At 40.7% G+C, this 24,861-nt stretch overlaps 2 protein-coding genes across 4 annotated transcripts in view; one reads left to right on the forward strand and one right to left on the reverse strand.

Annotated features, from left to right (window-relative positions):
• The window catches only part of STAT3 (signal transducer and activator of transcription 3 (acute-phase response factor)), an 80,549-nt gene that overhangs the window by 12,580 nt on the left and 43,108 nt on the right, over nucleotides 1–24,861 (reverse strand). Inside the window, exons 2-11 of one of the 3 annotated variants that reach the window (XM_006901657.1) lie at nucleotides 24,499–24,649; nucleotides 23,210–23,354; nucleotides 22,413–22,511; nucleotides 13,054–13,149; nucleotides 12,801–12,882; nucleotides 10,845–10,939; nucleotides 10,518–10,669; nucleotides 6,167–6,325; nucleotides 5,883–5,975; nucleotides 4,453–4,512 (exon numbers count right to left, since the gene is read on the reverse strand). In XM_006901657.1, coding sequence (XP_006901719.1) covers nucleotides 4,453–4,512; nucleotides 5,883–5,975; nucleotides 6,167–6,325; nucleotides 10,518–10,669; nucleotides 10,845–10,939; nucleotides 12,801–12,882; nucleotides 13,054–13,149; nucleotides 22,413–22,511; nucleotides 23,210–23,354; nucleotides 24,499–24,626 — 1,109 coding nt within the window. In that variant the 5' untranslated portion in view covers nucleotides 24,627–24,649. Of the gene's footprint in view, nucleotides 1–4,452; nucleotides 4,513–5,882; nucleotides 5,976–6,166; nucleotides 6,326–10,517; nucleotides 10,670–10,844; nucleotides 10,940–12,800; nucleotides 12,883–13,053; nucleotides 13,150–22,412; nucleotides 22,512–23,209; nucleotides 23,355–24,498; nucleotides 24,650–24,861 lie in introns of those variants that run through there. The other 2 variants (XM_006901658.1, XM_006901659.1) reach the window with 2 other exon arrangements.
• LOC102851814 (protein ACN9 homolog, mitochondrial-like) lies at nucleotides 6,644–8,659 on the forward strand. The gene is made up of 2 exons (XM_006901697.1): nucleotides 6,644–6,653; nucleotides 8,307–8,659. The coding sequence occupies exons 1-2, from the start codon at nucleotides 6,644–6,646 to the stop codon at nucleotides 8,657–8,659; spliced, it is 363 nt and encodes a 120-aa protein (XP_006901759.1).

Raw genomic sequence — 24,861 nt, forward strand, 5'->3', positions numbered from 1 at the left:
ACTATAGCTGAAGAACAATAAACTGCACATATTTAAAACATACAATCTAATGAAGTTTGAGATTCATATAAATATTATCACTTTTTGCCACTGAGCTGACCGACTCACAGCTGACTTCCATACTGAGTTTCCAAGGCTGTGAATTGCATGGCAGGAGACTGCCCACCTTACTCCTGTAGAGTCACATGCGGAATTAGAACTACCAGAGAGGCAAGAGCTCTGGGCTAGCGTCACAAGTCCCCATGGACAAGGCCACCCTTATGAAACCATGAGCACACCCAAGATGATGGACATATCCATCACCCCAAAGGTTTCTTCACACTTGTCCATAATTGCATACCTCACCCATCCAAGCAACTACTTCCCTGCTTTCTGTCACTGCAGAGTCATCTGCATTTCTTGCATATTACTTAAACAGAAACATGTATGGGCTCTTTTCTGGTGTGATTTCATTTAAACCAAAACAAACTCACTGTCATCGAGTCGTTAAGTTGATTCAGGCATGCTGAACCCAATATTGGGTCTGCTATACAATAAATATTTATTTACAGGAGGAGACTTGAACCACTGAACTTTTGGTTAATAGCCCAACTTGTAACACACTATACCACCAAGGCTCAGCATAAGTAATTATTTTAAAATTCCTCAATAGTTTATTAATTTTTTACTGCTGAATCATATTGCAACAAGAGCTTTGGTGCTGTAGTGGTAAAGTACTTGGCTTTGAAGAGAAGGTGCATGGTTCAAATCCATTAGCTGCACTTCGGGAAAAGGATGTGAGAATGTGGATCGGTAAAGATCACAGCTTTCCAGAGAAATAAGAATTATATACTCACACCCATGTTTAATACAGCATTATTTACAACAGCAAAGATTTGGAAATAACCCAAATGTCCCTCGATGGATGACTGCTTAAGGAAACTGGTACATTCACACAATTATGCATCACGAAAAAGGATCAACAATTCTTGAAATATTGTATACACACCCATGTTTATCGTGGCTTTGTTCACAATAGTAAGGAGTTGGAAACAACCTAACTGCCCATCAACAAACGAATGGATAGAGAAGCTGTGGTATATTCACACAATGGAGTATTACACTGTATTGAAAAACAAGGGACTCATGCAAGAATATTCAAAATGGGTGACCTTGGAGGACATGATGCTGAGTGAAGTATCTCAGTCACAAAAGGATAAATACTGCACAGTGCCACTGTTGTAAAACAGGACTGACATCGGGGTTGGGGGGAGACTGAGAAAGATGGAATAAATAATGTATACTGCATTGAAACAGATGAGGGAGAAAACTGTTTAAGAGGGATATGTTATTAGGTATTTTTGTCATGACAGGAGTCCAGAGCAAAGGCTGTATAGTTGTGTGGACCTGGGGGAGGGATGTAAACAATGAAAGAATTTGTCTTTTACTTTTCCAAGAGGGTAGTGTACTGAGGGGGAGGGTTGGGAGGGGAGAAAAGTGCAACAATGAATGAATGTAAATCCAAAGTCTCTGTAAATTTTCATTGAAATTAATAATAAAAATAAAAAAGGATTCTTGAAATATTGCACAATGTGGATAAATCTAGAACCAATTAGACTGACAAGTCACTCACAAAAGGATAATTATTTCTAAAAAGGACAATTATAGTATAAAATCTAAGGAAAGATTTACATTTAGATAAAATAAATCTTGTAGAGTTAGTAAGGATGAGAAGGGAAAGAGGGAAATAAAAATTAATAGATAAGTTGAGTGAAGGGAAATATAATGCACAATAAAGATTTGATGATACTTTGTAATTAATGACATTAATAATTTGTAATTAATGTAATAAAACAAAAACGTGTGTATATGAACTTTCATTCAAATGAAAAAAACCAATGACTTAATTTTTTAAAACTATATGTTTAAAAAAATTAGAAGCAGGAGTGGCATCCACTTCCTAAATGACATGCCTCTGGAAAATCTATGGACTTTGATAAATGTTGATAGTTGTAGAGGGGCTTCAAGCCTTCTGTTCATATGGTTGCTATTAGTCGTACTTGGCTCGAAGGCAATCAAGAACAACAACAACAACTAAAAAAAAAGATTATCACTTTGGAAACTGACGATGGCAGTACCTGCCTAGTCCATGGGACGCTATGACTCAGATTTACTAGGGGTTAGGCAGCATCTCATCATAGACTGCACACTGTTTATTCATTCACTGCTAACACATGTCCATGTACACTGATCAAGCACAGTTCTTACTAGTTTTATTCGTGTTAACGTTAGAGATTTTACTGTTCCTGCTATTGCGACTGTTAGGGGCCATCAACTGCCAATCAGTTCTGTTCATAATGATACGAGGTAAAAAGGAGCGAAGCACTGCCCAGCTCCTGTGCCGTAACAGAATAAGGAAACTAAATGAATCTTTAATATTAGAAAGCTGTTAAAAAAGATAACATGCAATAGAAAGATTAGAAGTCTATTAAGAGACTAACACCATCCAAGTATTTTTCCCTTTTTGCTTCTCCTTTCAATTGAAGAGACAACAATGGTAGTAGAAGAGGTTATGAGGCACTTCCCTTCAGATCGTAACTAGCAAGAATTCTGAGCCTTAACTGCAAAAGAAATCAAGCTAAAGACAGGAAAACAACCATGTATTTCTGACATATATGGATGCTCTACTTCAATCAAAATCTAGAACAAAACAAATCAAACCAAAGAACTCCCTCTCAGTTTATCTGAACTCCTAGTCTCATACACATGCCTTGGTAAAAAACGATTTTAAACTATGCTGATGTGTTTATTTCCTAAAATGCAACCATAGTTAGTAGTCTAGTAGCACCTCTCTTTTTAACCCTATTCTGTTTTTAAAATCTCATCTTAAAATCAAACTATATAAATACTGTGCCACATCACGAGACTCACACAGGGTGACTATGAGTAAGTCAATTTGATGGCACCTACCATTAATATGTTGCTTAGGAAAGGCTACTTCTTGGGAAGGGACACCATGCTTGGAAAGATGAAGGGTGAACAAAAGAGCGGAAGACCACCTTCCAATGAGATGGACTAACTCGGTGAATGTAGCAATGGGCTCAAGTGTTAGAGATGACAAGGATGGCACAGAACAGGACAGGCTTCAGGTCTATTGTTCATAGGGTCACTACGAGTCGTATTACACCTAATAACACACAAACACATGTACTGTAATTTTAAATGTCTATGTAATATTCTCTCATGTAGCTATAGCAGAACTTATTTAGCTCACTCTACATCATCACATTTAGTAGCAGCTTCTCCTTAGAAGGAAGAGGGGCAATTTCCTCCCATGCAATTTACAGCCTCTGGAAACCTGCTGGATGGCCAGCCTCATGTTGGATCCAACTTGACAGCACACAACAATAACAAACAATACTAAGTTAGTAATGTTAATACTCTTAGATTATTTCCTTAAATAAAATTAAAAAAAAAAATTCTAGTGGAAACAAGAAAGAACCATAACTGGGTATGTGTTTCATAATTACAATCAGTAGTTCAAAATCAAGCTGGAGTTTTTGTAAAGTTAGGAAAATAACTAACAATAAAGTGTAAAACCTCAACAACAAATATAAAACAAATACATACAGGTTTATAAGCATCTGTATTTATTTGTGTCATTTTAACTATATTATTGATAGTCAATAGAAAATATAATGATGTCATGCCTGGGGCTACCAGAAAATATATTGGAGCAGTTTACCGAATGGCACGCACAATGCCTTTACTTGCTGACATGGGGTCAACTCACTAGGAAGCAGAGTTGATATGCCTTGAGAAAAAGCAATGGCTTCTAAAGCTCTAACCTAGTAAGCCCAGCATCTAAGAGGTAGCAAAAGCACATATTATCAGTTAATGGGATAAAAAATATTAACTCTGATGTTCTTGTGGTTAGTGAAGGAGGGTTGTGATATATATCTTTCCCATAGAGCCTCAGTTTTATATAATGCATATAAATTATAAATAAAAAGCTAAATAAAGAAAGTGAAGAATTCAAGGTCACTAAGACTGAAGGGAGCTCTCGTGGCCCAGTGCGTAGGGCATTGCACTGCCAGCCCAAAGGCAGGTGATTCAAGTCCACCAGCTGCTCTGCTGGAGAAAAATGGGCAGTCTCCTCCTGTGAGACTTACAGCCTCCGAAAACCACTGTAACATCGGCCAAGAATTGGCTCCGACTTCCTGGCAGTGAGTTGAGCTGCAGGTCACAATGGAATCTCTGCTCAAATCTGTAGCACCAGTTTGTGGTTTTGTCAGGCATGCGCAGTAAAGGGAAGTGTGCAGCAGCACTGCTGAAAAGTTTTTTTTCATAAAATGAAGATCTCTGAGTGAAGATAAACTCTTTATGTCAAAGGACAGCTTTTGTCAAAAGTTCTTATTTTGGGAGGCCCTTGTATGAAAAAGAAGAGAAAGATCCAAGATGAGGAGTACTTACTTGTCAATGCACACTTTAATTTTAAGCTGATAATTTAACTCCGGGAATTTTACCAACAACCTAATTGGTAGGGGGGAGGTAAAAAACAAAAAAAAAGCAGAAAAACCAGTTTGAGTTAAAGAAAAACATAAAAGAAGACTCATACAACCAGTTTAAAATATAAGTCAGTAAGCTCCTGCTAGTAACTTACAGTTTGACATATTTTAAAACATGATTTCATTTCTAAATGGTAAATAAATCAAAATCTCAAATTCTTCCTCCAGTCAGTACCATCTTTGATCGTAAACGAAGCATCTCCCCTTCAAGTAAAAAAAACCTGTCCTTTAACCCAAACCCACTGCCTTCCAGCAGTTTACAAATCGTAGCATTCCTCCCTTGGGGTTCCAAAACCATACAGCCTTCCAGGAGGAGACCGACTATCTTTATCCTGTGGAATGCCTGCTGTGTTTGAACTGCCAACCTTGCAATTAGCGGCCTAACTTGTTTTGCACTTCACCAACAGGGCTCCTTTTCAGGGCAAAAGATACTGAGGGGCACAGGAAAGCCAAGAACTGAGAACCTGGACGGTGGTGTGAGTCACAAAAGGATAATAAAGCAATTTTATAAAAATATTATAGAAAAGTGTGTTCTGCAGTTGCTATCTTCTTTCAAGTAAATCTAAACCTAATGACATACTAACTTTCTGAAGGGGTGAATTTTCTTGTAATGGGTGAAAACCCAGCATACCTGTTCTGACATGAGTGTGAATGTAACACTTCATACTGCAGGCCCACCACCCACCTGCCTCTCTGGTTCTAGATCAGAGAAACCTTATTCTTTCCCTTCACATCAGAGGCTCAATGAACAGAAAGTAACTGGCATTATTTTGAACCTTTTGGAAGGACAATTATGACCTAGGTCAAGATTCTTATAAACATATCCAGGGAACTTCAAAAAGATTATCATTGTTAAACTTTTTTTTTTTTTAAATTTAGGTTGTTTATTTTTCATTTCAATGAACATCTACAGAGATTTTGGGATTCCATTCATTCATTGTTGCACCCTTCTCCCCGCACAAACCCCTCCCCCCCCCCATTTGCTCCTCTCCTTGAAAAGCAAAAGAAAAACTCCCTCATTGGTACACAATCCCCCCACACCTCCCCAAACCCCACCCCCTAGCCCCAAATATAATCCACTCTACAACCCTCATTGCATACTCCTACGATAAAAATAATGCCCTAAAATATAATACTTTTAGACTATTCTCTCCCCCATAGACTTCAATGCCGTAAACATATTAAGACCAGAATAAAATGCTACTATTTAAACAAATGTTATGCCCAAAATAGCATTGCCTGAAAAAACCTTCCAAACAACCCCAGCCACCAACTTTGCCTCTGAGCTAAGTGTGTTCCTTAATATGTATCCAAAAGCGCAGCACGGTCACCCACCTGACTTTAGTAGTAAACTGGACACCAGTCTTGATGACCAGGGGCCGGTCAGGATGCATGGGCATGCAGGGCTGCCGCTCAACCACGAAGGCACTGACAGGAAACAAGAGGGGAAGCAGTCCACATACAATGCTAGAGCACAAGGCTTTGTCCTGTTCTCTGGACACAGGTAATTAATTATTCAACGACTGACTTAAGGGGGTGGGGGGAACAAACCAAAACCAAGAAGAAAAGAGAGAGAGAGAGAGAGAGAGAGAGAGAGAGGACAAGGGTTTTTAAATTACCTTTTCATTAAGTTTCTAAACAGTTCAACAATTCTCTCCTCCAGCATCGGCCGGTGCTGGACAATGGGATCTCCTTTGTAGGAAACTTTCTGCTGCAACTCCTCAAGTTTCTTAATTTGCTGGCGCGTCTGAAGTTGAGATTCTGCTAATGAAGTGATCCTATCAATAAAGTAAGAAGGAAGAAGATTACCAGTTATCTGAGTAAGTCTACCAGCTGAGCTGGAGAAGGGACTACCATAGGTGTAAATACCACTATGTCTTTTAACATATCAGGGGAGAATTTACATTGTCTTTTTTTTTCATTGGCTTGAAATTTTAAATCTACATGTCTAAGAAAGCTAGAAAGCGTGTCAAAACGTCTACCACTAGGAGGCACAAAAGGAGTTCTGTTCGGAAAGTGACAAGTACTGGAAGCCAGGTTTGGAGAAGATAAAATGTGGTGTTTAGCACTCAATTTCCTCATCCCAACTTGTCCACATGATAAAAGGTGGGGACCAGATAAACACAGGAGATGAGACAGCCTGCGAGTCTTGCATTTGAGTCAGCTCGGGCACTTTCTAACTCTGCAAGTTTGGCCAGATTCCTTCATCTCTATGGGCTTTTATCCCCATGTAGAAAGAGCTGCCTGATTCTCTATGGGTCCTTTCAATGTCACTTCAATGGATATGGAAGTGTCTTTCAACATATTGATAACACGCACATAGGAAAAGTGAACAGAGAGGGAAATATAAACCATTAATTCAGCCTATTCCCAAGATAGAATACTAATAATGTCTCTCTTTGACAGTCAAACGTGAGTGTAATAAAGACTAAAAGACCTCAGAGAAGGAATAAAAGCAGAGGGAGAAGACGACAAGCATAAGGATTTCTGAGTCCCTTATTGTTCTTCTGCCACTTCCATCTCCCGTTTCCAGACCTTCAGTTTGTTTATCAGGAAACATTTCAAAATGTTTTCAGTAAATCTGACAAGCCTTAGTGTTGGTAAGGGGATAAAGATGTCCTGAATTTCCAACTTCATGCTCCAGGCATCTGGATTTCCCTTCAAGCCAAGTTATTTTCTAGCTTAAGCTGGTACAATGCGTATGCCAAGACTGTTCAGTGAAGATTTGCTAGATTAATGACTGATTACATAAAGAGTAGACAATAGAAAAACATTTAAAGAAATGTTACTGACAAAAAATAAACCTCATGGGACTTAGTTCCTTGGTTTGGGGCTCTAGGATCATGGTTTTATAGGGCATCATGGGATGCACACAGCTTCTGTTCAACCTCCCAGCTTGTTACATAGTGCCTGGGATCAGAAGAGCGTGCAAGGGGCCCAGAAAAGACACAAGACTTAGAGTCTATTTAAATGGACCAAAAGAGGAAGGAGAAGAGCCTGGAACAGGAGGAGGATATGGACGGTGTCGCTGATATCTCCATGGATCGCCTTCTTTGCCAGGAGGTCAGAAGAATTACACCATGCCTGGCTATCATTACTGAACATTATGACTAAAGATCTGATAGAAGAATCCTCATCAAAAAGGGGAAAATGAAGGCCAGAATTTAAAATGCTCATAGATTTCAGGTTTCCTGAAGCCAAGAAGGTGGGAAAAACCTCTAAAAGTATTACCCTAAGGTTTAACACAAGCAAGCATTTCCCTGGAGTTATTTTAAACCCAAACAGCAGTTCTGATTACCTTAAAAAATTTTTTTCCTTAAGGATTATGCTTTTTAAAATTTTATTATTTTGTGTGCGTGTACTGTCAAATCGGATCTGACTCGTACAGGAGGAGATTATCCCTCCTTTTCCAGCAGAGCATCTGGTGGATTTGAATTGCGTGCCTCTGGGATTGCAGTGCAGCTTCTTGCCACTAGGCCACCAGAGCTCCCTCAGGATTATGCTCTTTTAAGGACTATCTATATGGGATCTAACTAACTCAGCAACAACTCAAAAGATTAGATAGAAATCTTACAGGGCAGTGTTGCTGTTAATGGGGCAGGGGACTCCTAAAAGGAGGGTTAGAATTAAGGTCACAATTGCACATGCAGAAACTGGTGCACTGATATATGTTTTGCCAGACATATGCTCAACAACGAAATGTGCAAATTTTGAAAACAGCCTGTTAACACTGATTTTAAAAAGTAAAGATTTCGCCAGCTGGGCATGTCTCTCGTGTCAGGGCCTTGTATCGTCACATCTTGCAGTTACATCGCGTTCTGCCCCCAGACCAGTACGTGAAGGATGAATTTAGGAGACATAAGGCCGTTGGTTCTGACGAGGCCCAGCGCTTCCTACAGGAGTGGGAGGTATATGCAGCAGTGTTATTCCAACAAGCTAACGAAAGCAGACAACGTTCAACTGAAAAAGCATTTTTTGGAATTGCTCTACCAGAAGAAAAACTTAACGACTTTCGTGATGAACAGATTGGACAGTTGCAGGAGCTGATGCAAGAAACCACTAAACTCAATGGGCAATTTAGTATTACTGAGTCTACAGAGCCAAAGTCTTAGTCTGTATCATAAAGGCTAACAAAGATTTTCAAAATCAGGGCCCCTTATTTAAATATCATTGTATTGAAAAGATTTCTCTTTAGTTTTTAGGCTTTGAGAATATCTTCTGTTAATAAAATATTATTTTATTTTTTAATGTTAAAAAAAAAGTAAAGATTTCTTGCACACCCATGTTTATCATGGCTTTGTTCACAATAGCAAAGAGCAAATAGCAAGTGCCCATCAACAAACGAATGGATAGAGAAGCTGTGGTATATTCACACAATGGAATACTATGCAGCATTGAAAAACAAGGAACTTGTGAAATATTATACAAAATGGGTGAGCCTGGAGGACATTATGCTGAGTGAAATATCTCAGTCACAAAAGGACAAATACTGCATAGTGCCACTGTTGTAAAACGGGACTGATACCGGGGTTGGGGGGAGACTAAGAAAGATGGGATAAATTTTGTATGCTGCATTGAAACAGATGAGGGAGAGAACTGTTTAAAATTGATATATGATTAGGTATTATTGTCAAGACATGAGTCCAGAATGAAGGCTGCATAGTGGAGTAGACTTGGTAGAAGAGATTGTGTAACAATGAAAGAATTTTTCTTTTACTTTCCAAGGAGAAGAGCAGACTGGGGGGAAGTTGGGCAGGGAGAAAAGTGTAAAATGAATGAATGGAAATCCAAAGTCTCTGTAAACTTTCTTTAAAAGTAATTTTTTTAAAAGTAAAGATTTCAATTTTTAGGTGTGTATCTAAAAAGAAGGATGGGCAATCTCCTCCTGTTAACTGCCTCTGAAACCAGCTAGAAGGTTAGCTATGGGTTGGTTATGACTCTAAGGTACACAACAACAACAATCTAGTATATAATGGGAGCTCTGGTGGCCTAGTGCTAAGAAGCTATGCTATAATCCCAAAGGCACCGTTCAAATCCACTAGCTCTCCATGCGAGAAAGATGGACAATCTTCTCCCATGTAACTGCCTCTGAAAACCCCCTGGAGGGTCAGCTATGGGTTGATTCTGACTCAACTGTACTCAATAAGAACTAATATATAAATGTGCAAATGCGATGACAGGTGTCTGGAAGGATAGTCATGAAAATTTTAATTCGAAGTATCTCAAAATGACTAGATCTTCAATATGTGTTTTTAACTTTCTATTAACTTCTACATTTGAACTTTTTTCCCTTTACAAAGTTCATGTATCATTTTGGATTATTAAAATAAATCTACCTGGGCATTTTGCCAGGAGGGACTAGTCCTTGGAGAAGGACATCATACTTACTAGAGTAGAGGGACAGTACAAGAGAGGAAGACCCTGGAAGAGACAGATTGACACAGTAACTGGGGCAGTCGGGGTAGGTGTATCGGAAACAGTGAGACTGGCTCAGGACAGGGCAGGCTTCAGAGCTATTGATCACTATGAATTGCAAGCGACTCAGCAGCACATACCAACAACAACAACAACAATGTGTTCAATACAGTTATGTCACATTAAGCTTTATTCAAGTTATTAAAAAATGTGGCATGAAAAAAAAATGTGGGTTTTTTTTCATGGTATCTCTTGTTCTCTTAAATTTCCTTCTCATTTGTTGTTGGTTTGTTTTTTTTTAATAATTGTAATGAACATCTACAGAGATTTTGGATTTCCATTCATTCATTGCTGCATTTCTCTCCCCGTCCAGCCCTCCCCCGCAAAAAAATGTGGTTTTTTTAAAAAAAAGAAATATAAACACATTTTGAGATTTTTAAAAAGTGCCCAAATAAACTAAAAGCTTTAACTCTTGGGCTGAATTTTGAGTATGCAGTGTGCATATTTTAGCTCAACTTTTTAGAAGGGGGAAAAAGCTGCTTCTTCATCTTTTACCAGTTTTCGAGACGATCCAGGCAGATGTTAGGAGGGCCCCCAATGCAAGCAATCTGCTGCCGCCTCTTCCAGTCAGCGAGCTCTTCATCCGTGAGCGTTTTTTGCACATACTCCATGGCTGACAAAAGCCCCGCCAACTCACTCACGATACTCTGTGTGGAAACCAAAACAAAGTCAGAAAACATTGCCTTAGACGGTCTTTAACCACATGCTTTCGTCAGTTCCAAAGAAGGAACTTAATAGAAACCAGGCAAGTGCTGCCGTGAGATAGCAACATCCACAGAGGAACACAGCAGAGAGGAAGCTGGCCAGCCCGCTTGCGCTTACCCTTCGCATCTGGTCCAGTGCCGTAAGCATCTGCTCGAGCTGCTGCATCTTCTGCCTCGTCACTGACTGGTTGTTTCCATTCAGATCTTGCATGTCTGTGGAAGAGGGAAACCTTCTTTACCTAAGCAAACACATCTGCCCATAATAACTGGACTCTCTAACACACCAGGAACTCCTTGCCCCCTCTAAAGCCCAAACATACATACAGTCAAAACAAACAAGTATTTAAATTCAAGGAACACAAATTCACTTTCTACAGAAGAGTTGAAGGTCTCTAATATACCTTAAGGGAGTGCTGGTGGCCTAGTGGTAAGAAATTGTGCTGCCAACACAAAGATAAGTAGTTTGAATCCACCAACTGCTCTGTGAGAGAAAGATGGGCACTCTCCTCCAGTGTGATTTCCTGCCTCTGAAAATGTGCTGGAGGATCAACTATGAGTCGGTTCTGACACAACAGATGGTACACAACAATATTCACTTAGGTTGTTGTTGTTATGTGCCATTGAGTCGCTTGTGACTCATAGCAACCCTATGTACAACAGCCCTAAACCCTGCTCTGTCCTGTGCCAATCTGTCTCCAACAACCCCACCTCGATTACCCCAGTGACTGAATCAATCCATCTCATAGAGGGTCTTTTTCTCCTGTGCTGACCCTCCACCCTTCCAAGCATGATGTCCCTCTCCAAGGATCGGTCCCTCCTTGTAACATGTCCAAAGTATGTTAGACGAAGCTTCAGAATCCTTGCCTCCAAGGAGCAGCCTGGTTTAACCCTCTCCAGGATGAACTTGTTCGTTTTCTTAGCAGTCCATGGTACATTCAATACTCTTCTCCAGCACCACAGCTCAAAGGCATCATTTCTCCATTTATCTTCCCTAGCCATTGGAGTGTTTTATTTTTTTAATTGTGATTTTTGACGAAAGTTTACAGAAAAGTTGAATTTTCATTTATTCATTGTATGTTTTCGTCTCTCCCTCTCCCTTATCCCTACCCCAGTTCACTGTTTTTTAAAAAAAAATTAATCATTGTTGCATCACTTAGGGAGCTCTGGTGGCCCACAGTGGTAAGGAGCTACGCTGCCATCCCAAAGGCATACAGTTCAAATCCACCAGATGCTCCATAGGAAAGACAGACAATCCCCTCCTGTGTGATTCAAATGCTTCTGAAAACCTGCTGGAGGGCATTCTGAGCTGGTTCCAACTTGATGGTGCACAAGAAGAATGACAACACAACATTCACTTAAGAGCCCTGGTGGCATAGTGTGTAAAATCTTGGGCTACTAACAAAAAAGTCTGTGTTTTGAATCCACCAGTCACTCTTCAGAAGAATATGGGCAATCTCCTCCCATTGCTACTGACAGTTTCAGAAAGAAGGTCACCATGAGTTAGAAGTGACTTGACAGCAGTCAGTAATTCACCTAGGAGCCCTGGTGGTGGCATAATGCATTATGCTTTGAGTTGCTAACAAAAAGGTCTGTAGTTTGAATCTGCCAGCAGCTACCACAAAGAAAAATGATGTGGTCTACTCCTGTTAAAGTTTTACAGCCTCAGAAAGCCAGTGGCTGGTCCACTGAACGGCAGTGAGTCTGCTTCTTCAATATTCACTTGAAGAGCTCTGGTGCTGCCATGGTTAAACACTGGACTGCTAAGCAGAAGGTCAGTACTTGGAATAGACCACAAACTCAACAGGAGAAGGAGGAGGTTGTCTTAAAATTGTACATAAAGGGAGCTCTGGTGGCCTAGTGAGAAGAAGCTGCGCTGCAATCCCGAAGGAGCGCAGTTTGAACCCATCAGATGCTCCACTGGAGAAGGAGGGCAATCTCCTCCTGTACCTGTCAGACCCGATTCGACAGTACACAGCAAGAAAAGAAAGAAAGAAAAAGATCGCACATAAAGATTCAGTCTTAAAAACCTTATGTAGGGCCGAGGGAATCAAGAGTGAGGGGAATAGTCACTTGCCTCCTTGACTCTTGAGGGTTTTATAGTTGAAATCAAAGTCATCCTGGAGATTCTCTACCACTTTCATTTTCTGTTCTAGATCCTGTTTGAAAACAAAATAAACAAACAAAAAAGAAGTTTAAAAGGTTTCCCAGGACAGAGGGGAAAAGAAAGTTTCTGAGAAGTGCATGATGCCAAAACCTCAAAAACAGCACACGCAAGACCCACACACATTATTCCCAAGAAAATGCTTCTTGCCCCAGACAGGCCTCACCTGCACTCGCTTCCGGACATCCTGGAGGTGCTGCTCCAGCATCTGCTGCTTCTCCGTCACCACAGCAGCTGTGGAGTGGTTGGCCTGCCCCCCTTGCTGCCAGAAAGAATCAAGATACATATGTGAACACATGAAATATGGGAAGAAAACATCTCTACTCAGCCTTCATCCCACTCCACCTGCCTTTCCTGCTTGGCTCAAGATGCTACTGCCGTCAGGAGGGGGAGGCCACAGTGCCAGGCATTGTAACTGCCTGCAAAGTAGCTGCTGGCTTTCTCTAACTGCTGCCGGTAGGCCAAAGAGGCTCTCACATATGGGTTAACACATATGTGTTATGGGGTTTTTACCATTGTTACTGTGTCCCGTTGTCATGACGCAAAGCAAAGCTATGAACGCGAGATCTGAACCTTGTCCTGTCCTGTGTCTGATATGTTGGAGGAAATTGTTCTATGTAAGTCCATCTTGTTAAAGGTCTTTCTCTCCTTTCACTTTCCAAGAATGATGTCCTCTTCCAAGGACTGGGCCCTCCTGACAACACGCCCAAAGTACTGAGATCAAGTTTCACCATCCTAACCTCTAAGGAGCACCCTGGTTGCACTTACTCCACGACAAACATGTTTGTTCACGGGATGTTCAGTGCTCTTCTCCAGCACCCCAGCTCAAAGGCATCAATTCTTTTTCTGTCATCATTATTCATTCATTGTCCAACTTCCAGATGCACAGGAAGTAACTGTAAAGACTATGGCTTGGATCCCTGGTGACCTAGTTGTAAGAGACTATGCTGCAATCCTAAAGACACATGGCTCAAATCTATCCACTGCTCGGCGGAAGGAAGACAGGCAATCTCCTCCTGTGCAACTAAACTGCCTCTGAAAACCTGCTGGAAGGTCAGCTATGGGTCAGTTCCACCTGATGGGACACAACAACAACATCAAGATGGCTTGGATCAGGCAAACCTGAGTATTTAAACTAATTCTTGTTCTTATTTAAACTAATTCTTGTTCTTTAGTACTTTGGAGACGTCCTTGATGGCAAATTTCCCCAGTGCAACACTTCTGGTTTTATTACTGCTGCTACCATGGGTGTGACTGTATATTCAAGTAAAATGAAACTGTCGACAACCACAATCTTTTTTCCTTCCATTGTGATGTTATCTATTGTTCCAGTGGTGAAGGCTTTTGTTTTCTTAATGTGGAGATGTAATCCATATTTAAGCTTATAAATGTTTCAAGTCCTTTTCACTTTCAGCAAGCAAGGCTGCTGATGAGTCTTACAAATACCCACTCTAGGAGAGCTCTGGTGGCCTAGTGGCAAGAAGCTGCACTGCAATCCCAGAGGTATGCGGTTCAAATACACCAGATGCTCTGCTGGAGAAGGAGGGGCAGTCTCCCCTTGTGCCAGTCAGATTCGATTTGATGGTACACACACAAAAAAATAATAAAAATAAAATTAAATTAAAAAACAAAACAATGAATGAATGGAAATCCAAAATCTCTGTAAATGTTCATTGAAATTAATAATAAAACAAAACAAAACAAAAAACCAAACAAACAAATACCCACTCTATGGAAAACAAGCTTTGCACGAGGAGACCCTCCCACTAAGCTAAGAGTTCTCTGCCTTCAAGACATTCTCTTCTGAACACGTAAACATTTATGACAGCAAGTGTTAAACACTTAATCAAACATGATGTGCAACACCTTTCTGTGGGATAACAAAACCTTCCTGCCCCAGGGGTGACATTCCATACCCAACAGTATTAACTCTGGATGGGTGGGGTGACTCCCAGAGATAATACAAACAGTCAAGTGCATGGGAAGTTTGGTCAAAGAAAAGTAATAGCACATTTCTGACAAAAGAGACCACATAAAAGCTGCAGTGATTCATATTATGTGAGTGCTGGCATAAAAAAGTAACGCTGGCCAATGGAACACGACACAGAAGAGTCTAGAAAAGACATTCAATAGCTGCTTTACAAAGCTAAAGGCCATGTTCACTTCCATGGCGCATATACTAAACTTGGGATGATCCAGGGAGGATTAGCGTTGACCCCGGACAAGGATGACACAAAAATTCATGAAGTGTTCCAGAGTTTAAAAAAAAAAGCCTCAAGGCCTTGGTCACCTTTGCTTGCACCCGAGTCAGGGAGCTCTGGCGATGCAGTCAGTAGGGAATGGTACTGCTAACCCAAAAGGTGGTGCATATTTAGTGGTTCCAATCCACCTTACAGGAAGAAAGATGGGCAATCACCTCCTGTGAGACTGATCACCTCGGAAGAGCCGTTGGAGGGTCAGCTAGGAGTGAGTTCCGATTCCAAAGCAAGGAGTTGCTCTTGTTCATCTGAGTCACCGACTCCTCCTGGCTCTATTCTCTGTAATCTCTCAAATTCATCTTGACTCTCATCAGCTCAGTTCAGGCCTCAACAGTTGACCTGTTTGTCTTTCATTTCTCTCACTTCCAACCCATTCTCTATATTCCTACCAGAAGTCTAAAAATAAAAAAAAAAAAAAAGGACAACTCTGAACAGACCAGTTTCTGAGAGAATGCTCCTCCCTTGCTCAGGTTCCCTATTCAAGCTTACTGTCTTAGCTTTTTGGAAAGGCAGTCCCCACCCTCCTTACTCTCTTAGCAGAGGAAGTGACTCATCTGACAGGTGAGATTGGAAGGACTGTTGACATACACATCAGGTCCTTCTAGGCTTGTGTGTCGGGCTTTCCCTGTAGAGTTCAGCATGCAAGCTGGGGTCCCTTCCTCTCTGCCTGGCTTCTGGGGTCAGCCTGGGGCAGCAGAGTTTAGTTGCTAGAAGCCATTTCTCTGTGCTCAACAGGCATGCTCAACATGTTCAACAGTCTATGGTTTCTGAATCTCGGTGGATTGCTCTGTAAATCCAGTCTCTCTACCCCAAGATCCAACTCAGGGGACAAGTACTAAGGGCTTCTATATTACTACTCCAAACCATGCTTTCTAGTCTAAAGCCTTACCACAAGATAACTGATTTTAATCTGTGTTCAACTCTCATGTCTCTTTTTTCAACTGCTACTGAATTGTAGGGATTATAGAAGAGAATGGATGCCTTTGAGCTGTGGTGCTGGAGAAGAGTACTGAATACACCATGGACTGTCAGGAGAACAAACAGGTCCATCCTGGAGAGGGTGAAATCAGGCTGCTCCTTCGAGGCAAGGATTCTGAGGCTTTGTCTGACATATTTTGGACATGTTACAAGGAGGGACCAGTCCTTGGAGAGGGACACCATGCTTGAAAAGGTGGAGGGACAGAGAAAGAGAGTAGGACCATCGATAAGATGGATTGAATCTGTGACTAGAGTAATGAGGGTAGGTGTGTCAGAGACAGTAAGGTTGGCACAGGACAGCTCAGGATTCAGGGATCTTGTACATAGGGTCGTTATGAGTCGCCAGTGACTCGACAGCACATAACAACAACTGAATTGTAAAAGGGGAAAAAAAATTAGATTAACCTAAGTGCCCATCAACAAACGAATGGAGAGAGAAGCTGTGGTATATTCACACAATGGAATACTATGCTGCATTGAAAAACAAGGAACTCATGTAATAATATTCAAAATGGGTGACTCTGGAGAACATTATGCGGAGTGAAGTATCTCAGTCACAAAAGGACAAAAACTACATGGTGCCACTGTTGTAAAACAGGACTGACCTTGGGGTTGGGGAGAGACTGAGAAAGATAGGTTCAATAATGCATATTGCATTGAAACAGATGAGGGAGAAAACTGTTTAACAGGGATATGTGATTAGGTATTTTTGTCATGACAGGAGTCTAGAGTGAAGGCTACATGGTGGAACGGACCTGGGGGAGGGTTTGTGGAATAATGAAAGAATTTGTCTTTTACTTTTCCAAGAGGGTAGTATACTAGAGGGGAGGGTTGGGAAGGGAGAATAGTGCAACAATGAATTAATGGAAATTAAAAAAAACACTGTCATTTAAAAAAAAGTTAGAACTGATAAACGTTTAACTTAAAAGACAATTGATAATTATTTTTTATAAAGTAGAGAATGAGCTTATACGTTAGATAGATTGAAGCTTTATTAAAATAGTAGCCACATAAACCAATAATAAATATCTATTTTTATTTATTAAAAAAATTAGATTAACAATAACTCCCAGAAGCCTGTCTCTAATATCTCTGCTAAAACTTAACTGGTTCCTCTTTGGGAGCCAGCATCTCAACCTGGCAAAGCTGTTTCACACAATCTGGTAACAATGTAATCCTTTCTCTCTGCTGTAGTCAGCCCCAAACTATTTACTTTCACCTACATATAGCATGTTTTCACTTTGTACCTTCTCCTACTTGACTGTTCACTCAGTCCAGCATGCTCCTTCTAACCAGCAAACCCAAACTCATTCATTCACCTTCTCAGTTCAAATGTTTGCTCTCCTGTGAAAGCTTACTCAGCTTCCCAGCTCGAAATTACTCACATCCTCCTCTATGTTATTCTCACTTTGAGTGTTGTAGACCTGTAACTCCAGCCAGGCTGAGAGCCTCTTGGTAGCAGACCACATCTACTCATCTTCCTATTTCCTAGGGCTCTGCCTATCACAGCCATTTAAGGGCACGACAGATGAAGTAAAGAGAAGAGTGAAAGCCCGGATGGAAGTCTTAAACATCTAACCAGTAGCTCTCTATCAGAGATTGGCAAGCCATTCCTGGAGTAGCCCGGTGGTAAATATTTTCGCTTTTGTGGGCCTTGCAATTACTCATCTCGGCCATCACAATGTAAAAGCAGCCGCAGACAGTACATTAACGAATGTTCCAAAAATACTTGGTATACAACAAACCCAGACAGTTGGATTTGGTCCATGCGCATAGTCTGCTGAATCCCACTCAGCACGATTCTCTCTGTTTTATCTACTTTCCAAGCTTAAACTGTAGCCTTTACTCAAACTGATTTAAATATTTTTCTTCCACAACAGTTGGGCACACAAAGGTTCTCCCTGATAGAAAATCCTGGAGAACCACAGGCCAAGGGTCTTTGTCAACTCAGCTGTCTCCAGAGTCTCAAAAGAGAGCATTATCAGTGCTATCTATCTACTCACTCACAGCTGAGCATATCTGTTATCTGCTTAAAAGAGGCCTCCAAAGCCCACAGCAAGGATGAGCTGAAGATGATGATAATCACAACAGCAGAAAGTAGTTAACATTTATTTCCCATTCATGTGCCATGTACTTTTCCTAAGTATTTTATACATATGAACTAATTCAATTCTGTTAAGTTTCTCCTCGGAGGCCAGGACTTTGAAGCTCCGTCACATACTTTAGGCATGTGGCCAGGAGGGACTGGTCCCTGGAGAAGGACATCATTCTCAAAAAGGTGAAGAGATGGTGCAGGAAAAGAAGATCCCAGATGAGATGGATTGATACAGTGACTTGGGCAATGAGTTTGGGCGTATTAGAATCAGTGAGACTGGCTCAGGACAGGGCAGGCTTTTGAGCTGCTGGTTGCTATGGGTCACAGGTGACTCGAAGGCACATAACAACAATGTCCCCATTGGAGGAAGAGAAAAGAAATAATTTATACAAGTTATATGGCAAGTGGAAGGGTTAGTAGGGCTCAAAATACAGACACTGGGACCCTGGGGCCCTTGATGTAAACTGCTCATCCAAGCTCCATTTGCTAGGTCTGTCATTGTCCCAGTATCATGCTATTTTGGTTATTACAGCTGCATAGTAGTTTTTGAGATCTGGGAGTGCTATGCCTCCCACTTCATTCTTGTTTTTCAGAAGTGCTTTGTTTATTCAAGATCTCTCCAAGTAACCTTGCCAATTGCCTTTGGTCAATTTGCTGGGGATGACTAATAAAAAAGATCTCCACCATGTTGCCAAGACTAGCTTGTTTTTCCCCTCCACCCAGCTAGGTACTGACTTCTCTGCACATCTCCCCCAAAGAATATGTATTTATCTGTATCGCTGCTTTTATTTTGTTCTACTGTCTGTCCATCTGGAACATATCCTCAACCATCTGCCTGGTGTACTTGGTATCTGCCTTTAGTCTTGACTCAAACACTATTTCTTTTCACTGTGATGACATTACAAACTCTCTTGGTTAGATTCAGGTGTTCTTTCTTCTGTCTTCCTGCTACATTTTGGTTCTCGAAAATGAGAAACATTTTTCTGACTACAGAATAATTAGAGAAATTAAAATTCCTCAGAGAAAATGAACAAACTACTTAGTTTGGTATATATTCTTCCAGATTTTTCCTCATATATACCAATAGTATAGATGCACAGGGTACATTGATTTTTACTCTTCTGAATATGATATTATCTCCTATGACATACCCTATCAGGCTGTTATTATATTTGGAGAACTACAGATCCTTAAAAAAAAACTTTTACAGCTCTTTCTCAGCTCTTGGTTTTTATTTTTTTTTTTTATTTTCAGCTCTTGGTTTTAATAGTTTTCTTCTTTCAATGTTTATCTTTGATTTTTCTAGGAAGCTCTATCAATCGGTAAATCGTATTCTGCAAGTTTATTTCATAAATAACATTCATTAGTAGAATTGATGGCCTACTTCCAGTAGAGCTGAGCTTCTAACATAAAGGCTGAGCCTCTCTGGTGATTTTAATCCACCAGAAGCACCTTGGGAGAAAATTGGACAGTCTGTCCTTGCACGACCTATAGCCTCAGAAACCTGCCGAAGGGCCAGCGATGAGTAAATTCTGACTTGACAGAAATGAGAGAGAGAATGTTGAACCATCCTTGAATATCTGGAATACAAATGCCTTCGCACAGCACAGAAGATGCAAAATCCTAACTATTTTCTTGATTTTATAGTGAAATCAGTGAGACTGGCTCAGAACATGGCAGGCTTCAGAACTGTTGTACACAGGGTTGCTATGAGTCACAGGTAACTCGACAGCACATAACAACAATTATCTTTTAAGTTTTGATATTAGGATAATCCAGCCTCAAATAAACTGGAAACATCTTTGTCATTTTTTTCCTGTACTGTGGAAGAACTTAAATACTAATGGAACAAGAAGCTATGACATGAAAGTTTGTTATAACGTTAATAACATATGGGCTAGTCTACTTATTTTTTTATGACGTGAGGGGTATACAACTTATTTTTAAAATATTTTCCAATGTACTCTTATGGTCACTGATATAGTTAATTAATACACAGGATAATATAGAGATTAATATGTGTACATTTATGCAGGAAAAAAAAATTAGTGGTAAGGCATTACACTGTCAACCCAAAGGCATGTGGTTTTAAATCCAAGGGAGAAAAATGGGCAGGCTCCTCCCTCGCCATTTACTGCCTCTGAAAACCCACTGGAGGGTCAGCTACAAGTCATTTCAGTACATAAAAAAAAACACATATACATATATACTGATGTGTCAAATAATATATACATATATACTAATGTGTGAAATGCGATAATGGTTACCCATGGTGGACAGTGTTTGATGGAGCTCCTTGATTAAAAAAAGCTTGGAAGCAGGAGTGGCATTTACTTCCAAAATAGCCTGCCTCCAGAAACCCAATGAACTTGGAGAAATCTTTCACTCATAGGGTCACTATGAGTTGACTACAACTCAATGGCACTTAACAACAACAACAACAACAGAAAAGCTCAGTTTGCCTAGTGGACAGAAAAAGTGATGCTACCAAACGAAAAGTGGATGATTTTAATCTGTGGCCCTCAGGCATGGTTTTAATTGTTTCTGGTAAAACATTCTTCTAAGTGATATAGCACTGGTCTGTCCATTTGCTGTGCACAGGTAACTCATGGTTGCTGTGATGCTGAACACTGTGACACTGATGTGTCAAATGTGATAATGGCTACCCATGGTGGACAGTGTTTGGTGGAACTTCCCAATTAAAACAAGCTTGGAAGCAGGAGTGGCATTCACATCCGAAACAGCTTGCCTCCCGAAACCTTAGGAACTTGGAGAAAGGGTGAAAAGTTGTGCAAGTGTTCAGGTCTTTCATTCATAGGGTTGCTATGAGTTGTCTACGACTTGACGGCATTTAACAACAACATATATATATTATAAAAAAAGGAGCCCTGGTGACGTAGTGTGTAATGATTAGGGATGTTAATCAAAAGGTCAGTGGTTTGTGCAGAAGAAAAGACCTGACAATCTGTTCTCATGAAGATCGTAGCTTTACTGTCATAGAGGATCTATGTTGCTGTAGAGGATCACCATGAGTTAGGACAGACTTGACAGCAAACAATAGAACAACATATAATAAACACATACATTTAATAAGTGTTTTATATATGCATGACATAGTCATATATAAAAGCTCTAGTGGCCTAGTGGTCAAGAAGCTGCATTGCAAACCTGAAAGAACGCAGTTCAAATCCACCAGCAGCTCCACAGGAGGATGGGCACTCCCCTCCCATGAGATTAACTGCCTCTGAAAACCCTCTGAAAGGTCAGCTATGCATCAGTTCCAACTCAAAGGCACACAACAACAACATGCCCAACATATATCAATATAAATGATGAGACAGTGATATGTAAAAGTTCCCCTAACAAGCTACGTAGTGTCATATTAAATGTATATATACTTCCTATATTAAATGTATATGTATTTCCTAAGGGAGCTCTGGTGGCCAAGTGGCAAGAAGCTGCACTGCAATCCCAGAGGTACATGGTTTGAATCCACCAGATGCTCTGCTGGAGAAGGAGGGGCAGTTTCCTCCTGTACCAGTCAGATCCGATTTGACAGTACACACACACAAAATAGCAAAAAATTTTTTTAAAAAGTATATGTATTTCCTATATGTTTACATGAGCCTGGAGAAAGGTGTGAGTGGAGAGTCAGTAAAAGAGAGGCAGACGCTCAATGAGATGGACTGACACAGTGACTGCACTAATGGGCTCAAGTGTGTCAGAGATAATGAGGAAGGCACAGGTCAGGACAGGGTTCAGGCCACTGGTCAGAGGATCCCTATGAGTCATACTTGACAGCTCCTAACAACAACAACAACATTAATATTCGTTTATTCAAAGCAAACAATAAAGAAAGGAATGAGCAAAGTTTCAGATTTGGGTATGGGGTTTTTTTTAAATATTTTTTTTTGGTTTTTCTTTTTTAGATTTTGTTTTTAATTCTTTTCTTTCCTTATATTCTTCTGTAATATTTTGGGTGTTTTTTTAAGTGCGGAAGGCAGAGAATGCATTATATACTAAAAAAAATGTTCTTTTTATTGAATGGGTGAATGGGGGGGGGGGTAATCCACACCTTCATTTCTACCTTGGAGGATAGGCTGCATCCTAATGGCCATACAGTAGCAACTCCATCTTTGCACAGCAGAAGGAAAGCTTATCTACAAAAGTGTTCTGTTTCTGCTCAGATCTTACCTGGGCTGCGGTGGCTGCTGTCTGGAGGAGGCGGGACTCTTCCCACAGGCACCGGGCCACAATTCGTGCAATCTCCATGGGCTTCTCAAGATATCTGCTCTGTAAGTAGGAGAGAAAAAGAATGAAAAGCTGCAGTAAAATGAGGAGATGTATACCAGACAGGAGACAACAACCTGAGCAGGAATTTCTGCCTCCTCATCATTCTCTTTTTTACAAGCTGAAGAAAGTATTACTTAGTCCATGAAAACACCTTGGAGCCTGGCTGACACCACTGAGAGTCGGAAGAGAGGAGAGAAGAAAAACGGACTGCAGTGAGCAGCACTATTTCCGCGGGAGCAGGAATAGGGCAAGTGTGGGACAGTACGTTACCTCAGAACCACATGGAGGCAACGGACTTGGTCGAGGAGGATCCAATTAGGGTCAAATCTTCAACATTTAAAAATAAAGGTCATCCTGATTATGATGCTTTGGATGTTGCCAACAAAAGTGGGATCATCTAAACTGAGTCCAGGGGGCTAATTCTAAATAGAAATTTTTCTCACCCAAAGAAAAAGAAAGGTCATCTTCCTAAAGACCTAGTTATAATATATTATTACTTCAACTGTGGAAAAGCTACTCTGTGAATTTTAAGTAACAATTCTAAAAGGTGAGAATACCGATCTGAGAAAAAGGGCTAATCACTTGTCCTTTGATTTAGAAGAGGAGATAGGTCTGTTCTCAGTGCTTAGCCAAAGGAGAAAAGAAATACTTCTAGGAGAGAAAGAGAAAACCCTCCTCTTCTTAGTTTCTCAGACTACCTGAAGAAACTGCTTGATTCTTCGCAGATTGTGCTGATAGAGGACATTTGACTCCTGTAGAAAGCGGCTATACTGCTGGTCAATCTCACCCAGGAGATTATGAAAGACCAAAGTGGCATGGGACTCTTTGCTGGCAGCGTATGCCCTGGGAAAAGGAAACATAACGAGGAGTGAGGTTGCAACCTACAGATACACAATCTACACACCAACAATATCCACCTATATAGACACCACACTCTACATATAATCACCATCATCATTCGCCATTCTAAAGACTCCTTTTATTTGGCAACAAGAAATACTATTAACTTAGCTGTTATTAATGATGAACTCCACACCATCCCATATTAAATAATGTTCACTCCTCCAGAAGCCTTCCAGACAGAATCCATCTGGGAAGGTGGAATGTGCATGTATCCATTTCCATAACCCTGCCTGTATGGGCAGTTCCTGGGAAACCTCACCTCTCTCGGACAACTGCTGAATATGTCAAGCTTTATTAGCATTAAGAAAATAATACTGAATAAAAACCAGGATGAGTTACAAACTTTCACTCAAGTGAAAAAAAGGAAATAATAAAATCTTTGCTCCGCCCTCACAGCTGAAGCTTTGTTAACAAATCACTTGCCTGGGTCCACAAGTCTCCTCCCTCATGAGCCTTTTCCATCTAATAAACTCTGTCTACCCAAAAAAGCAATGAAGATAATACGGGCCAGATAGAACAAGCATATATGGAAAACAAACATTTGGGTGAAGTGAATAGAGCTACTGCTTTGCTTTAAATCCTCAGTCAATTTGGTCAGATTATTAGGAGCTAATAAACAATCCTAAACTTGAGTTACCATTCTCCAACATCTCTGATCACCTCCTTAGCCCCTCACCAAATAAGAGAATGTAGTCAGACATAGGCCTGAATGAAACCAAGAGTGGCAAACGGGCACACAGCCATTAAAGTGAAGGAAATTATTGTTGGATTACTATACCAGGTGTCTCTACTGACACAGGGCCTGTTCCTCTTACCCTGTGTCTCTGCAATGAAAGGCAATCAAAAAGCGAAAATGTGGACCCAACTTCTACCCAAGAGACATTTCCCACTTAGACTAAAAATATTTCTGCCATGTCCCAAGACAGCTGCCCATATGTCTTTCTAATACAGAAGAAATTTTATGCGCTAAGGCGACTTCTTTAGCCTCTTATTCCATCTTGACGACACAGCAAAGACTGCAGCTAGAGCAGATCCTGTCTCAAACAAAACCTAACCACGTGGAGAGTTTCTCAACAAGACTTACCAATCTTGACTCTCTATCCACGGTGCCAGGAACTGCCGGAGCTCCATCGGGAAACTGTCACTGTACAGCTGATGGAGCTGCTCCAGGTACCGGGTATCCAGTTGTTGCAGCTGATTCCATTGGGCCATTCTGCCAGAATCAGGGGACCCAACTGCAAACCAACAAGTCCACATGGTCAACACAAACACTCAGAAGAGAAGAACAACCCAGAAATAGCTTTTTTACCCAATACAGGCACCAGGCCAACATGGGAGTGAGAGAGAACTTTGGAAGGAATTCTGCAAGACTTTCTTGGTTTAACACTAACACTAATATATATATATATATACACACACACACACACACACACACACACACACACAC

Source organism: Elephantulus edwardii, unplaced genomic scaffold (assembly GCF_000299155.1).
Source record: "Elephantulus edwardii isolate Elephantulus edwardi_28Jun2011 unplaced genomic scaffold, EleEdw1.0 scaffold00340, whole genome shotgun sequence".
Classification (NCBI taxonomy): domain Eukaryota; kingdom Metazoa; phylum Chordata; class Mammalia; order Macroscelidea; family Macroscelididae; genus Elephantulus; species Elephantulus edwardii.